At 55.1% G+C, this 16,686-nt stretch overlaps 1 protein-coding gene across 5 annotated transcripts in view; it reads right to left on the bottom strand.

The window, feature by feature from the left end:
- Positions 1-16,273, bottom strand: part of DYSF (dysferlin) — a 71,224-nt gene extending 54,951 nt beyond the window's left edge. For 2 of the 5 annotated variants that reach the window (XM_068189163.1, XM_068189164.1), the window contains exons 1-20: positions 13,553-13,741; positions 11,804-11,859; positions 11,214-11,305; positions 10,021-10,126; positions 8,525-8,639; positions 8,249-8,442; positions 7,764-7,892; positions 7,592-7,654; positions 7,425-7,475; positions 7,317-7,347; positions 6,804-6,919; positions 5,898-6,024; positions 5,525-5,628; positions 4,821-4,889; positions 4,700-4,743; positions 4,515-4,597; positions 2,904-2,945; positions 2,081-2,196; positions 1,662-1,775; positions 143-320 (exon numbers count right to left, since the gene is read on the bottom strand). In XM_068189163.1, the coding sequence (XP_068045264.1) occupies positions 143-320; positions 1,662-1,775; positions 2,081-2,196; positions 2,904-2,945; positions 4,515-4,597; positions 4,700-4,743; positions 4,821-4,889; positions 5,525-5,628; positions 5,898-6,024; positions 6,804-6,919; positions 7,317-7,347; positions 7,425-7,475; positions 7,592-7,654; positions 7,764-7,892; positions 8,249-8,442; positions 8,525-8,639; positions 10,021-10,126; positions 11,214-11,305; positions 11,804-11,859; positions 13,553-13,646 (1,924 nt within the window). In that variant the 5' untranslated portion in view covers positions 13,647-13,741. Of the gene's footprint in view, positions 1-142; positions 321-1,661; positions 1,776-2,080; positions 2,197-2,903; positions 2,946-4,514; positions 4,598-4,699; positions 4,744-4,820; positions 4,890-5,524; positions 5,629-5,897; positions 6,025-6,803; positions 6,920-7,316; positions 7,348-7,424; positions 7,476-7,591; positions 7,655-7,763; positions 7,893-8,248; positions 8,443-8,524; positions 8,640-10,020; positions 10,127-11,213; positions 11,306-11,803; positions 11,860-13,552; positions 13,742-16,160 lie in introns of those variants that run through there. The other 3 variants (XM_068189165.1, XM_068189167.1, XM_068189166.1) reach the window with 3 other exon arrangements.
- Positions 16,274-16,686: the final 413 nt, after the last annotated feature.

Raw genomic sequence — 16,686 nt, 5'->3', positions numbered from 1 at the left:
TGGGACAGTGGGAGGTGTCCCTGAGCTGGAACAGGATGGGATTTAATATCCCTTCCATCCCAAACTATTCCATAATTCCAGGGTTCTCTTCCACCAGCGGGGTTTGGATCATCCCGAAGGATGGAATCCGTGCTGTGCTCACCATCGAAGACAGCCCGGCTGTACTGGGTGGTGGAGGCCAGGGGCAGGCAGGTGGTGTCGAACTTGTTGCCGTAATTCCCGATGCTGACCTCGAACTGGATGGCGCCATCCACGCCCTGGAGCATCGTGGCCGAGTAGAAGGCAGCGAAGAGGGAATATTTCCGTCGACGCAGGTATTTCTAGAATGCGAACAGGAATTGGACGTGGAGGAGATGCTGCCAATGATCTCCATGAGGTGGGCCGGAAGAGGATAAATCCTCAGGAGGGGCTGAGGGAGCTGGGAAGGGTCTGGAGAATCAGGAAAAGCTGAGGGCATTGGGAAGAAGTTGGAGAACCAGGAAAAGCTGAGGGAATTGGGAAGGGTTTGGAGAACCAGGAAAAGCTGAGGGAATTGGGAAGGGGTTGGAGATCCAGGAAAAGCTGAGGGAACTGGGAAGGGGTTGGAGATCCAGGAAAAGCTGAGGGAATTGGGAAGGGGCTGAAGAACCAGGAAAAGCTGAGGGAGCAGGGAAAGGGGCTCATTCCAGAGAAAAGGAGGATACAGAGGGACCTTGTGGCTCTGCACAACTCCCTGAAAGGTTGGAACCAGGTGGGAGTTGAGATCTGATCACAGGGAATAACAGGAAAAGAGGGAACAGCCTCAGGTTGTCCCAGGAGAGGCTCAGGTTGGACATCAGCAGGAATTTCCTCATGGAAAGCATGGCCAGGGAGCTTTGGAATCCCCATCCCTGGAGGTGTCCAAGTAAGTCCTGGATGTGGCACTCAGTGCCAAGGTGTGGATTGGGCACAGATTGGACTGGATGATCTTGGAGGGATTTTCCAACCTCAGTGATCCCAGAATGGGAATTTTCTTGCAGGGGGAACAACAAACTTTGCACCACAGGAATTTTGGGGTAATTTTAGGAAAAGCAGATGGAAGAGGAGGCTGCAACTTCTCATGGGAAAACAGCCAAAGGAGGAAATCTGAGAGAGCCGGAATGAAGGGAAATTTCCCACAAAATCATGGGAGACCTTTGAGCCCCTTGCAGGGCCTGAAGGGGCTCCAGGAGAGCTGGAGAGGAACTGGGGACAAGGCCTGCAGGGACAGGACCCAGGGAATGGCTTCCACTGGGAAAGGGGAGATTGGGCTGGGATCTGGACAAGGAATTCCTGGCTGGGAGGATGGGGAGGGGCTGGGCTGGAATTCCCAGATTTGCTGTGGCTGCCCCTGGATCCCTGGCAGTGTCCCAGGCCAGATTGGACTTTGGGGCTTGGATCCACCTGGAATCAGGGAAATTGTCCCTGTCCATGGAATGGGATGATCTTCAAGGTCCATTCCCACCCAAAGCATTTAATGACCCCACAATTCCATGCTTACCAGGACCAGCTCAGATGGACCAACCTGGACACTTCAGGATGGAAATCCAGCAGGAGACCTCTCCAGGAGCTCACAGACCATGGGACAATCCCCACCCATGGCCAACATCCCTTCCATTGTGTCCCACATGCCAATCCCAGAGATTTTCCAGAAATTCCAATACCTCCACCCTCAGGATGTCATCGGCAGGAATCTCCTCCACCTTCTGCTCCATGTGCTCCACCAGTTTGGTCTCCAGCTCCACCAGGATCCGGCCCCGATACGCGACCCCCTCGCCCTTGGGATAGACCAGGAACAGGAGTCAGGATCCCAGAATTCCCTTCCCCAGGCCAAGCTCTGCCTTTGCTTCCAAGGAGCTTCATCACAGAGCAGCAGGAGCAGGCAAAGAATTCCAGCCGGTGCTTCCAAGGTGGAATTTTGAGAGCAGAGCAGGATTGGGAGGCGTTAGCAGGAATAACCAGGAGCAGGAAACGCAGTGCAGGCTCCTGATGACGAAGCCAGGTTGGGTTAGAAGCAGCTTTTATTTGGGAAAAGAGGAGCCAGAGGTTATTTTGGGATGTGCTGGGAAGCAGCCGATGTCACCTTTCCCAAATTGAGCGTCTCGTAGGGATCGGGAAATCCGGTGAATTCCCGGGGGCTGCCATACAGGTTGATGTAGCAGGGCCCGAAGGTCGGCAGGAATCCCAGACCATCATCCACTGGGAATGGCAGGGAAAAGAGGGATTAGGGATTCCTGGAGGAACCTTGGGAATGTATCACGCTCGCTGTAGGATCACAGAGATCACACAGTTGGAGGCCACCAAAATCCTGGAATTTCCACCCCTTTTGAATCCCACAACCTCACCTTGGAGCAGGAGAAAGATACGGAGGGTGTGGCGCAGAATCCTGGGAATCCCCAATCCCAGGAAAAGTCCCCACGTAAAAGAGCAAGGTCAGAGAGGGGTCAGACAAGAGTAAGAACAACAGGAGAGAGGAAAGAGCTTTAGGATGTGCCAAGGGAGGTTTAGGTTGGATTTTTGGGAAAATTCCTTCCAGGAAAAGGGCTGTCCTCATCCCTGGAGGGATTGAACATCCCTGTGGATGTGGCATGTGGGGACACGGATACGGGGTGGCCTTGGCAGCCAATGGATCAGAGGGATTTTCCAATCCTGTGATTCCATGAGGAGAGCCACTCGTTTTTATGGAATTTTGAGCGGGAATCCTGCCCTGAGCTCTGTGCGTCTGGCTGGCTCCACATTCCCGACACAACAGCATCCCAGGAATCCCCAAAGGGCCAAACCGGAGCCATTCCCTTTTCCCCAGGTGCCCAACTCATCCCAGCTGATCCTCCCCCAGTCCAGATTGTGGAACCAGTAAAACCAGACCCGGAAGGCACTGGAAAACTGGGATGTTACTGGGAACGTACGATCCGAGGGTTTCAGAGGCTTCACAGGAGCAGGAAACTCATCTGAGGCACAAAGAGAGGGAGAGAGGTTGGGAAAGGTTGGAAGAGGAGCATGGAAAAGGGACGGAGATGGGAATGAGGGGGGAGATTCCCATGGGTTTTAGTGCGGAGAGAGAGAGAGAGAAAGGGAGAAGTTTTTCATGGAATCATGGAATCATGGAATCAAGGAACCATGGAATGGTTGGGGTGGGAAGGGACCTTAAAGCCCATCCAGGGACACTTCCCAGCCTTGTCCAGCCTGGCCTTGGATAATTCCAGAGGCTCTGGGATTGGGGTGGAGCGAGATTGGAGCATCCCTGAGTTGCATTCCCAGGCATTTCCTCAGGATCAAGCAGATGCCAGTGGTGGGAAGGGAGATGCCAATCCTGGATCCCACCACTCCCATCCTCCCTCCCAGCCTCTCTGTCTCTCTCCAGCCCATCCCAGGATTTGTGTTGGGATTGGGAAGAGGGGACTGCACAAAGCCAGGGGTGGGACACGGGTGGAGCCTCTGGATCGTGTCCTGATCCACAGAATCATGGAATGGCTTGGAAGGACCTTAAAGCTCATCCCATTCCATGGGCAGGGACACATCCCACTATCCCAGCATGCTCCAAGCTTTTTCCAGCGTGGCCATCCCGTGTCCCTGCAGCTCATGGGGAGGTCCCAAAGCCAAGTGCAGAATTCACACTGGGATCGCAGATTCCATGGAAGCACTGGCAGCAGGAAAAGCTCGTGCAGGTGGAAGCTCCAAGCCCTCAGCAGCTCCAAAGCCATGTCCCAAATTCCCGCCCTCCCACCTGGCACCAGTGACAGTGACACCCGGCTGAGCCCTGCCATGCCTGGGAGTCCTTATCCTCAGAAAATTCCCAGGATCTGGAACAGCACGGGCTGGATGGGAATTCCCACCCTGTGACAGCCCCTAAATGTCACCTCAGAGGGGTGGACACCTCAAGGGGGACATGGCTGCCAGCAGTGGTGTTACCAACCTCCAGCACCCATGGACCTGCAGCCTCCATACCCCATTCCCAAGAATCCACCAAATCCCAAGAATCCAGAGGGGTTGGATCCATCTGGAAATGGGGGACAGCTCAGAGCAACTCCAGGACCCCATCTCTTGTCCCCAGGCAGGGATGTTGACAGCTGTGACATCCCCAAAGCCACTACCAACCTCTAGCCACACCATGCAGCTCCTCCATAGCCCCATTCCCAAGAATCCACCAAATCCCAAGAATCCAGAAGGGTTGGATCCATCTGGAAATGGGGGACAGCTCGGAGTGACCCCAACTCCCCATCGCAAATCCCCAGGTGGCGATGGTGACAGCTGTGACATCCCCAAAGCCACCACCAACTTCCAGCCACATCATGGACCTGCAACTTCCTTTCCCTATTCCCAAGAATCCACCAAATCCCAAATCCAGAGTGGCTGGATCCATCCAGAAATGGGGCAGAGCTTGGAGTGACCGAAGGACCCCATCCTATGTCCCCAGATGGGGACAGTGACATCCCCAAAGCCACCACCAACCTCCAGCCATGCCATGCAGCTCCTCCAAGGCCATGCATCCCAAATCCCGGCCTGCTTCCCGCCCTTACCCTCCAGCTCCCCGCCAGGGGCCGAAATCTTGGACATTCCGAGGAAAGCGGTGCCGATGACGTCATTGTGCGTCAGACGGTCCCTGTGAGGTGACATCGTCACTTTGGGGACCATGGTGGGGGGAGGGGATGCCCCCATGCCCATCCCGCTGCTCCGGGCACTAGGAATGCCCTTTCCCGCTCACCAGTCGGTCACACGGATCCTCATCCGCTCACACATGGAAGGGAACTGGGAAAAGGGATATGGGAAGAGGGTGAGTGGCGCTGGGGACACCGGGAGGGGACGCTGGGGACACCAGTGCTCACCATGGCCGGCAGCGTCAGGCACTGGTTCCACTGGGGGTTGGCGTTTTTCTCCAGGATCCGGGAGTAGAGCTGGAAGGGAGGGATGGGAAGAGAGAAAAGTTGGTGTCGTCCCAGGAAAGCGGCTGCTGGGCCAGTTCATGGAGTTAGGAAGCCTCAGATTTCCTAAAATCTGGCTTCAGCTTCCCTAAAATCTGGCGACAGATTCCCTAAAACCCAGCCTCGGGTTCCCGAAAATTGAGGCTCAGATTTCCCCCAAATCCAACTTCAGATTCCCTAAAATCCAGCCTCAGGATATCCCGCTGAAATCCCAGTCCCAAAGACCTGGGAGGGAATGTCCCATTGCCATTCCAATCCCAAATTCCTGGTGTCTGTCCTGCTGCCATTCCAGCCTCAAGGACATCCCACTGAAATCCCAATCCCAGGGATCCAGAGGGAGTGTCTTACTGACATTCCAACCCCAAGGATATCCCAGTACCATCCCAATCCCATAGGTCTGGGAGGGAATGTCCCACTGCCATTCCAGCGTCAAGGGCATCCCACTGAAATCCCAGTCCCAGAGATCTGGGAGGGAATGTCCCACTGTCATTCCCAATCCCAGGATCATCCCGCTGTTATCCCAATCCCGGGAACACCCTGCTGCCATCCCAATCCTGGGTTCCTCCCGCTGCCATTCCCAGGATCCCGGAGCATCCCGCTCCGCTGACCGTTTTTCCGGCAAAGCTGACTTCCACAAAGGGATCCACCAGGTTCTTCTTGTTGCTCTCAAAGCCGAAGATCTGCCGGACATTGTCCATGACGGCGTCATCCACTGGGAAAAGAGGGAGATACCAAAATCCATGGAATTACGCAGCATCCAGAGGGTCCCAGCTGTCCCACCAGCGGGATGAGCATTCCCATGGAGGAGGCGCTCTCCAGGCGGGAAAAGCAGGGGGATAAAACCAGTTTGGACAAGTAAGAAACTCCTCTCCCATAAAACTGCCCGATATCCTTGGATTACGATATGGATCGTTCCCTTCTCCGGGCCCTAATTCCTGCCCGGAATGTCACGATTCCGAAGGATCTGAGGGAAAAACCTACTCTGGGGCAAATCCTCGGCTTTGAAGATCTTGAGGCAGAACTGGGCCCCCCTGAGGGTGACCCCGGTGGGGCGCAGAAGATTGGCCTCGATGTCCTCCTTGTCCTCGGCCACTTCCTTCTTCTCCAGCTGTGGGAAGAGGACAACAGGAAAAGTCACCCCCGGTTCAGGAATGAGCTGGAAAATCCCAAAAGACAGAGGCTGGGTGGATTTGCCATCCCTGGGAGTGTCGAAAGTGAGGGTGGATGGGGCTTGGAGCAACCTGAGATGGTGGGAAGGTGTCCCTGCCCATGGATGGGGGCGGAATTTAATCAAACCAAACCATTCCAGGATTCTGGAGCCCCTCTGTTCTGGAGCCAGGCTGGGAGAGCTGGGAATGTTCCCCTGGAGAAGGGAAGGCTCCAGGCAGAGCTCAGAGCCCCTTGCAGGGCCTGGAGGGGCTCCAGGAGAGCTGGAGAGGGACTGGGGACAAGGGACAGAGGGACAGGACCCAGGGAATGGCTCCCACTGGGAAAGGGGAGATTGGGCTGGGACCTTGGCAAGGAATTCCTGGCTGGGAGGGTGGGCAGGGGCTGGGCTGGAATTCCCAGATTTGTTGTGGCTGCCCCTGGATCCCTGGCAGTGTCCAAGGCCAGGTTGGACACTGGGGCTTGGATCCACCTGGGATAGTGGGAGGTGTCCCTGGGTGGGAATGGGATGGGATTTAAGATCTCCCCCAAACCAAACCATTCCAGGATTCCATGAGACAATGCAGCACTTTTCCCCAAAAACAGAGGAAAATCCAAGCTGTGACTTCCCTGGGAATGGCCGTGGCAGTTGGTGGTTCTTGGCCAGAATATCCCAGAACTGGAATGTCCCAGGGCTGGAATGACACCCCCCCCCCGCCCATCCCCAGTGGGAATACTTACAGGAGCTTCGTCTCCAGGGCCCAGCACACATGCGCTGACCTTCAGGTAGCCCTTGGCTCCTGCGGAAAAATCCTCCGGATCCGAGAGAAGCAGCCACTTCCTGCGGAAAGCGTGTTCTGCAGGAAAACATGGAAAACTGGGAATTACTCCTTGGATGTGCAGGGAGGTCAGGGATGCTCCTGGGTGGGGTTTAAATGAAAATCTTGGAAATGGATAAGGGAATATTTCAGTTCCTTTCTTGAGAAGGGACCAGGGAAGTGGAAGAGGTCTTTGGAACAGAATTCCAGAGAAGCTGTGGATGCTCCATCCCTGGAAGTGTCCAAGGCCAGGATCCCAGGATCCACCTGGGATGGTGGAATTTTTCCCTGGATGGAACTGGATGATCCTTAAGGTTCCTTCCCACCCAAACCATTCTGGGATTCCATGGTCATGGATTTGGGGTTCCTCTACGGAAGAGTTGGGATGTGTGGGTGCATTTCCCAAAAAAAACCAAAGGAGTTTCTCAAGGCTCACTTGGTTCGGAGTAAACGGTCTCCACATCCATCTGCGGGATTAAAGGAAAAGTTTATTCCAGAGTTCATCCACAGCGGGAAATGCCAGGAAAGGGGGATGGGATCTTACCCGGAATTCCCCGATCACTGAATCCGTGCGGAACGACCGAGAATCCACGACCTGAAAATGAGGAAAAATGGGTGATCCAACCCAAATCCTGCTGGGATGGAGGATCCTGGGGAATAGGGTGGGGTTTCACTGGGAAGGGGAGAATTCCAGGATTTCCCAACACTCACCGTGAGGAAAATGGGAGCATCAAACAGCTCCAATGGGGATTCAAAGACGTTGAAGAAAAAAGTCTGTGGAAAACCGGGATGAGGATGAGACATTATCCGAGTTTTCCCCCCAGAGTGCATTCCCACATCCCAGCCTCTCCCAGGAATTGTTGGAGTGGGAATTCCCGCTGACCTCATCGAAGAAGGGGCTGTTCCCTTTCCGGATCCGCGTTCTCCGGGTTTGTCCGGCCACTGTCACCTTCACCACCGGCCGTATCTGGATCCCGGGAAGCTGCCGGGCCTCGATGACCCTCACCCGGATCTGGGATGGAGGATACGGAATCAGCGGGATGGGAATCACCAGGATCATCCCACAGGATCGAGGACAGAGAATCACCAGGATGGGAATCACCAGGATCATCCCACAGGATCGAGGACAGGGAATCACGAGGATCTGGGATGGAGGACAGGGAATCACTGGGATCATCCCATGGGATGGAGGACAGGGAATCACCAGAATGGGAATCACCAGGATCATCCCAGAGGATAGAGGACAGGGAATCACCAGGATTATCCCACAGGATGGAGGCCAGAGAATCACTGGGATCATCCCATGGCATAGATGACAAGGAATCACCAGGACAACCTGCAGGATTTTATGGGAACAGCTCATCCCACCTGGAAATCCTGTGGTTTGTTGGATAAAGGTTTTTTAGGCGAGCTCCTCCTCCTCCTCTTCATCCCCTGGATGTGATTCCCAGGCGGTTTCCTTGGCAATGAGGGTGGCTCCGAGCCCGGTGCTCCTGAGGATGCCGAGGGCTCTGTGTCCCCCGCGGCCTCCGGATCTTCTGTGTCCTCCTCTCCAGCCGTCTCTGCCCAGTGGGAGAAGGGAAATGTGGGACTTGGGAATGGGTTTGGATGCCAAAATCTGGGATGGGAAGGGGTTGTGGTTACCGGTGACCGTGTCCAGCTCGGCTGCAGCCGGGGCCGGCTCTGGAGGAGCTGGAGTTGGGAAAAGTGGGATCGCGCCCGGAGGGGGGATGTAGGACACCTGCAGGAACAGGGAAGCCTGGAAAACAGGGAATGAGTGTCAGAGAGGCTGGGATGGCAGAACTGGGATCAGTCTGGTCCCAGACTGGGAAGGACAGGACTCAGACTGGGATCAAACTGGGAAGGAAGGGACTCAGACTGGTGTCAAACTGGGATCTTCAACTGGGAGGGACAGGACTCAGCCTGGGAGGGATGTGGCTCGGACTGGGATCAAACTGGGAGGGAAGTGATTCAGACTGGTTTCAAACTGAGAGCTGCCACTGGGAGGGACATTGCTCAGATTGGTCCCAAACTGGGAGCCCCCCCTGCCCATGCCATGGCTCTTACTGGTCTCAAACTGGGAGCCCTAACTGATCTCAAACTGGGAGGATTCCTGGCCATGCTATGGCTTGTACTGGTCCCAAATGGGAGTCTCAACTGGCCATGGCATGGCTCATATTGGCCCCAAACTGGGAGCCCCAACTGGCCATGTCATGGCTTGTACCGGTCCCAAACTGGGAGCCCCAGCTGGTCTCAAACTAGGAGCCCCAGCTGGCCATGTCATGACTTGTACTGGTCCCATACTGGAGCCCCATCTGGTTCCAAACTGGGAGCCCCAACTGGCCACGTCATGGCTTGTACTGATCCCAAACTGGGAGCCCCAACTAGTCCCAAACTGGGAGCCCAAACTGGCCATGCTATGGTTTGTACTGGTCCCAAAATGGGAGCCCAAACTGGCTGTGCCATGGCTCATATTAGTCCCAAACTGGGAGTCCCAGCTGGCCATGTCATGGCTTGTACTCGTCCCAAACTGGGAGCCCCAACTGGCCATGCTATGGCTTGCACTGGTCCCAAAATGGGAACACCAACTGGTTGTGCCATGGCTCATATTAGTCCCAAACTGGGAGCCCCAACTAGTCCCAAACTGGGAGCCCAACTGGCCATGCTATGGCTTGCACTGGTCCCAAAATGGGAACACCAACTGGTCCCAAAATGGGAACACCAACTGGCTGTGCCATGGCTCATATTAGTCCCAAACTGGGAGCCCCATCTAGTCCCAAACTGGGAGCCCAACTGGCCATGCTATGGCTTGTACTGGTCCCAAAATGGGAACACCAACTGGTCCCAAAATGAGAGCCCCAACTGGCCGTGCCATGGCTTGTACTGGTCTCAAACTGGGAGCCCCATCTAGTCCCAAACTGGGAGCCCAACTGGCCATGCTATGGCTTGTACTGGTCCCAAAATGGGAACACCAACTGGTCCCAAAATGGGAACACCAACTGGTCCCAAGATGGGACCCCAGCTGGCTGTGTCATGACTGGTACTGGTCCCATACTGGAGCCCCACCTGGTCTCAAACTGGGAGCCCCCCTGGCCATGCCATGGCTCGTACTGGTCCCAAACTGGGAGCCGGGCACTCACCCCAGTGCTCTCCTTGCGCGAGTCCAGCAGGGGGAGGTTGAACGAGGCCGCCAGGCTGGGAGTGCCCAGAACATCCCGGAGCGGCACCCGGGCTTCTCCCAAAAACCTGCAGGAAACAGGGAGAGGGCTCAGGGCTGATCCAAGGGCATCCAAACCATTCCAGAGCCAGGGATGGGAATCCAGGGGAGGCTACGGAGATGGAGCCAGGCTGGGAGAGCTGGGAATGTTCCCTTGGAGAAGGGAAAAATCCAGGGAAACCTCACGGAGCCCCTTACAGGCCCTGAAGGGGCTCCAGGAGAGCTGGAGAGGGACTGGGGACAAGGCCTGCAGGGACAGGACCCAGGGAATGGCTTCCACTGGGAAAGGGGAGATTGGGCTGGGATCTTGGCAAGGAATTCCTGGCTGGGAAGGTGGGGAGGGGCTGGGCTGGAATTCCCAGATTTGTTGTGGCTGCCCCTGGATCCCTGGGAATGCCCAAGGCCAGGTTGGGATGGGGCTTGCAGCAGCCTGGGAGGCATCAGCCAGAATCTTCCTGCTCTGGGATCCAGGACCCTCCTCCCATTTTCCCGTGGCTATTTATGGGCACCCAGCAGCTGGAGCAGTCCCAAATTCCAGCTCCCTTGGATTTCAGCCCAGCAGCAATTCCAGCCTCAGCTCCAGCCCTGGAATCAGGATCCTTCCCACCCTGGGCCGCATTCCCAACATCTTACCCCTAAAAATAAATCCCTTCCTCTATTTTTTCCCTCTTCCAAGCAGCTGTCCCACCCCACAGAGCCGGGAAAGGCTGGGAATCACTGAAATCCCCTCGATCCTCACCCAGCAAGAGCCCCCAATCCATGGGGAACCCCTGGAATGGGGAGGCACCAGGATCAGCCGGAGGAAGGAAACCGGAGGCTCTGCTCCTGCCGCCTTTCCCGGCACTGCCGGTGCCGTGGGAATGATCTTGGCAGCACTTCCCAAAACCTGGCCAAGTGTCCGAAGTGTCCATCCCCAAACAACCACCCCCTGTGTATTCCCGACCTTCCAACGCTGGAATTTCCCCCCGGATTCCAAGCAAAGCAGCCCAAAAATGCGGCTCCAGCCTCCCACGGCCATCCCACAGAGGGAATCCGTGGAGTCTGGGAAGAGCCGGATGAATCCTGGGAATGGGAAAAGGGAGAAGGGGCCGTGTCCAGCTCTGGAATTTTTCCCACCTGTTTCTTCCCACGGTTTCATGGTCCTTGACCACCACGGTGAGCTCGGCATCAGGATCCAGGGGGATTCCCTTCAGATCCCACTCGAATCCCTGAAAAAGAGGAGGGAGAAGCCAGGATCAGCACCTGGAAATGGAGAACGCAAATCCCAAAGCCCCTCAGAATCACAGCATTCCCAAAGCCAAATTTCCCAGCAAATCCACCAGGAAAATTGCCTTGGGAAAAGGTTTTGCTTGGTCATGGATTGCCAGGAAGAAAATCCCAGGAGCTGCTCCAGCCCCATATCTGTGCCTGTTTTCCCACCAAATTCCCTTTTTATTTTTTGGAATTTTGGCCCATGGGAGCACAAGGACAGGGTTGGAAGGGAAAAGGTGCTGGAAAAATTTCCATTCCATGGAAATTTCGTGTAACGTTCACGCCAGGTCGGGATAAGACCTTGATGGAAGGGGAAGAGGTTGGAATTCTACCTGGAATTCCAGAGCAGAAAGGGAACGATCCCAAACTTTCTGGCAGAAGAAGCCCCAGGGAATCACCTGGACTCGGGCCATTTTCTGGGAACAGGGATAAATTTAGGGATTGGGAATTCTCACCTCATTCCAGACAGGATTCACATTGTTCTTGATGACCTTTGTCCTCTTCTTGACACCTGGAAGGAGAAAAACTGGGATAGGGATCTTCCCAGGGATCAGGAGCTTCCCAAAGATCAGGATCCCAGAATGAAACTCCCATGTCAGCTGGGCCTGAGCTTCCAGGGATTCCCAGAATTCCCAGGACCAAGATCAGGCTTCATTCCCTGCTCCCAGCTGGAGCTGAACTCCCAAGAATTCCTAGAAAAAATTATTGAATCCCATTCTCTGCTCCCAGGGGTAGCTGAGCTTCCAGGGATTCCCACAATTCCCAGGAGCAGGATCAGGCTCTATTCCCTGATCCCAGCTAGAGCTGGGCTTCCAGAAATTCCCAAGACCAGGACTGGATCCCATTCCCTGATCCCAGGTGGAGCTGGGCTTCCAGAAATTCCCAGGACCAGGACTGGATCCCATTCTGTCCTCCCAGCTAGGACTGAGCTTCCAGAAATTCCCACAATTCCCTGGATCAGGATCCAGCCCCATTCCCTGTTCCCAAGCAGGGCTGGGAATGCAGAGATTGGATCCAGGATCCCACTTGGATCCTCAACCCTTCCAGGCTGGAAAATGCACTGGAAAATCCCATGGAACCCCCTCCTTGCTGTGCCTCAGTTTCCCCAGAGGCATCCAAAGGTTTCTAAGGACTGGGAATTTGGGGTGTGAAGAGCCACAGGAGATCCCAAACATTCCACTCCCTCCACTCCCAAACCTCGGGATTGTGCCTTAGTTTCCCCAGGATCCCCCAAAATCTGTGGGTGGGAATCCCGGGATTCCCCCAGATCCAACATTCCCAATCCTGGGAATGCTCCAGGGGCGTGAGGGGGGAGCCCTGGGGGGAGCCCCACCTCCCACCCCCTTCCCAAAGCCACGCCCCCCTCATCCCTCCTGGAATGTCGCCGCATCCCAAGGGAGGGACCCCTGCGGGAAGAGGAAAAGGAAAAGGCCAAACAATGGAGGTGACTCAAATCCCGGGAGACTGCGGGATATTCCAAATATTACCGGGTTTCCGCTCTTTTCGCACCGTTCAGAGACTCCTTCCCTGTTTGGGATTCGGAAAGGCCGAACTTCCCGGCTCTGGGAATATGGAAAACCCATCCCGCTGCTTTTCCTCATCCAGAGATTCATTCCCATCTAGTTCCTGATTTTTGCCGGGATTCAGAGCCCTGGAATTGCCCTGGATCGGGATTTGGTTGAAGATGGAGCTCTCGAGATTCTCCCGAGGTATTCCGGCGGGAATGGGATCAGCGGCACCCCCATTCCAAATGGAAAACCTGGACCAGAACCCACTCGTCCTTTTCCCTAATGCTTGTTAAAAATCGGAATTTTTCCCATTTTTCCGAGCTCCAGTTAAATGCCAGGGCAGCGCCGTCCTCCAGCAGAAATTTCGGGAGTGCAAACCCCTCCGTTTTCCCAGGAAATCCATCCCTCGGGAATGGGATAACCCCTGCTCCATGTGGGATTAATCACATCCATCCCAGTGCAGAATTCAAGGATTTAAAGGGATGGAATGCCCAGCGATATTCCAGCGTGCATTTAAAAAACTTTGGGATCAGGGGGATAAAAGCTGCCAAGCAAAGGATTTTCCGAGGATTTGGGAGCTTCCCAGGTCCCAAATTTTCCTGGGAGCTGCTTCCAAAGCAGCCAAAAATATTCCAAACCCTTCCTTTCTTCCCAAAAAAAAAAAAAAAAAAAAAAAAAAAATCGGGATTCCCTCACCTCGGAATGTCAGGCTGGCCACGGGATCGCTTTGTTTATCCCGTTTTTCCAGGTTGGGAAGTTGGGAAGCCCTTTGGAGCAGGCAGCGGAGCATGGCCGGGATCGGGAAAGCCGGGATCGGGAAAGCCGGGATCGGGAAAGCCGGGATAAGGATCCGCTCCCTTATCCCATTCCCACCCCCTCTTCCCGGTTCGGCCCTTCCCAGCACGGCAACGCCCCTGGAGGGGCTGGAAAAAAACCGGGTTGGTGGGAAGGAGAGCTGGGATTGGGGGGATAAGGGGAGGGCGGGAGTTGGGACTAATTCCCTGGGATTCAAAGAGGCTGCAATTCCCAGGGATGGCAAACACAGGGATTTGGGAATGCTGGGAACCCCAAAAATGAGGAATGAATCCCTGGGATTCAGGGATGCTTCAAGTACCAAGGATACCCCAGCACCGGGATCCAGGGAATCTGCAAATCCCGGGGATGGGGAATCAATCACCGGATCCAGGGAATCAGAGGTGGGAAATGAAATCCTTGGGAGCCAGGAATGCTGGGAACATCCAGGATGGCAAAACCTCGGTATTTGGGAATGCTGGAAATCCTAGGGATACCCAAACACCAGGATTTGGGAATGCTGGGAACCCCAAAAATGGGGAATAAAATCCTGGGATTTGGGGATCCTGCAATTCCAAGGGACGGGGAATTTAACAATTGGAAATTCAGGAATTCCAGAAACCCCAGGGATAACCTGGTACTGGGATTTGGGAATGCTGGGAACCCCAAAAATAGGGAATAATCCCCTGGGGTATTCAGGGACCCTGCAATTCCTATTGATGGGAAATCAAAACATCAGGATCCAGGAATTCTGGAATCCCCTGGGACAACCGGGCACTGGGATTTGGGAATGCTGAGAACCCCAAAACCCCTGGGATTCAGGGATGCTCCAAGGCCTAAGGATGACCCAGCATGGGAATTTGGGGATGCTGCAATTCCCAGGGATGGGGAATTAAATCCCGGAATTTCAGGAATTCTGGAAACCCCAGGGATGCCCAAACCCCAGGATTTGGGAATGCTGGGAACTCCAGGATGGGGAATAAATCCCTGGGATCCAAGGATGGGGAATCAGTCACCAGATCCAGGGAATCAAAGGGGGGAAATTAAATCCTTGGGAGCCAGGAATGCCGGGAATAACAGGGATGGCAAAATATCGGGATTTGGGATGTATGGGAGTGCCAGGGATTGGAAATAAATCCCTGGGATCCAGGGATTCTGGGAACCCCAAAAATGGGGAATGAATCCCTGGGATTCAGGGATCCTGCAATTCCCATGGATGGGAAATCAAAACATCAGGATCCAGGAATTCTGGAAACCCCAGGGATAACCTGGCAACGGGATTTGGGAATGCTGGGAACACCAAAAATGGGGAATAAATCCCTGGGATTCAGGGATGCTCCAAGGCCTGAGGATGACCCAGCACCGGGATTTGGGAATGCTGCAATTCCCAGGGATGGGGAACAAAATCCTTGGATCCCAGGAATGCTGCAAACCCCAGGGATCCCCCAAACCCCGGGATTTGGGAATGCTGGCAACCTCAGGGATGGGAAATAAATCCCTGGGAATTTTGGGATCCTACAAGACCTGAGGATGCCCCAGCCCCAGGACACCGGGATTTGGGAATGCTGCAATCCCAGGAACACCAAAATCCCAAAACCTGGGAATTCCGGACGAGCAGAACACCGGGAATGCCACACCCACACCGGGAGAATTCCATGGAAAACCGGGAACGCTCCCTCATCCAGGAACACCCGGGGAATCCCAAAAAGCCGATTTTTCCCCATAAAAAAAAAAAAAATAAAATAAAATAAAATAAAATAAAATATCCCAACCAGCCTGTGACGTCACTGCCCTTTGTCCCCTCAATGTCACTTTTGTCCCCAGCGGGAAAGGACCGCGGGAAGGGACCCCGGGAAGGGACAATTCCCAAATTTGGGATCGTCCCCTCCCCCCCCAGCGCGGAAAATCCCAAAATAACCGCGGCGCCGGCACCGCGCGGGGACGGGGGTGGCTTTAGGGGGGGTCCCCAAGTGCCACCAGCGGGGCGGCGACACAACGGGGGGGGGGCGGCGACGGCGGGGACAGCGACGACCCGCGGCTCTTCCAAGCCCATCCCAAATTCTCGGGCCAAAATTCCCTCAAATCCCTCCAAAAAAAAAAACCCAAATCCCCCTAAATCCCGATTTTTTTTTTCCCCCTCTGGAGCTTCTCACGCGGGAAGGGGGTGGGGACACCAAAGGGGTGGCGGCGACAACGGGGACAGCGAGGACCGACAGTGCTTCCAACCCCATCCCAACCTTTAGGGCCGCCAAAATCCCCCCAAAATTCCACTAAATCCCGATTTTTTTTTTTCCCCCCCTCTGGAGCTTCCCACTTTGGAATGGGGAGGGGACACCGAAGGGGTGGCGGCGACAACGGGGACAGGGGGGGACCCGCGGCTCTACCAGCCTCCTCCCAGCTTTTAGGACCAAGGCGGGCGTTGCCGAACCTCCCCGAAATAAATCCCCCAAAACCACCCCAAATCCCGTTTTTTTGGTTTTTTTTTTTTTTCCCCTCCTCTGGAGCTTCCCACCTTGGAATGTGGAGGAGCAGTAGGTGTCGCTGATGTCGCTGTCGCCCGTGAGGACATTTTCGGCCCGCAGGACGAAGACGCGGAGCATCGTCCCCTCCCCCTCCCCTCTGCATCCCCCCCACTTCCCAAAAAAAAAAAAAAAAAAAAAAAACGGGATTTTCCCCCCTCCCCCCTCCAAGGCTCCGCCTCCCTTAAAGGGGCCCGGCTCCGGGGGGATTTTGGGGACACTACAGCCACAAATCGTCTCCAGGAGGGAATTTTGGGGTTCTCAGCCCCTCTTTGGGGACATTGGGTGGGATTTTGGGGTCCCCATCCCCCCCCCCCCATTGTCCCCAAGAGGGAATTTTGATGTCCCCACTCCCCCAGTGTCCCCAGAACGGGAATTTTGGGGTCCCCTCCCCCCACTTTGGGGACATCGGGAGGGATTTTGAGGTCCCCCCCCATTGTCCCCAAGAGGGAATTTTGGCGTACCCACCCCTCCCCTTGGGGACATTGAGAGGGATTTTGGGGTGCCCAAGTCCCTTTG

The sequence above is a fragment of the Anomalospiza imberbis genome, chromosome 4 (assembly GCF_031753505.1).
Source record: "Anomalospiza imberbis isolate Cuckoo-Finch-1a 21T00152 chromosome 4, ASM3175350v1, whole genome shotgun sequence".
In the NCBI taxonomy this organism is placed as follows: Eukaryota; Metazoa; Chordata; class Aves; order Passeriformes; family Viduidae; genus Anomalospiza; species Anomalospiza imberbis.
The sequence above is the reverse complement of the archived record's forward strand: the minus strand, read 5'-3'. Positions and strand labels throughout refer to the sequence as shown.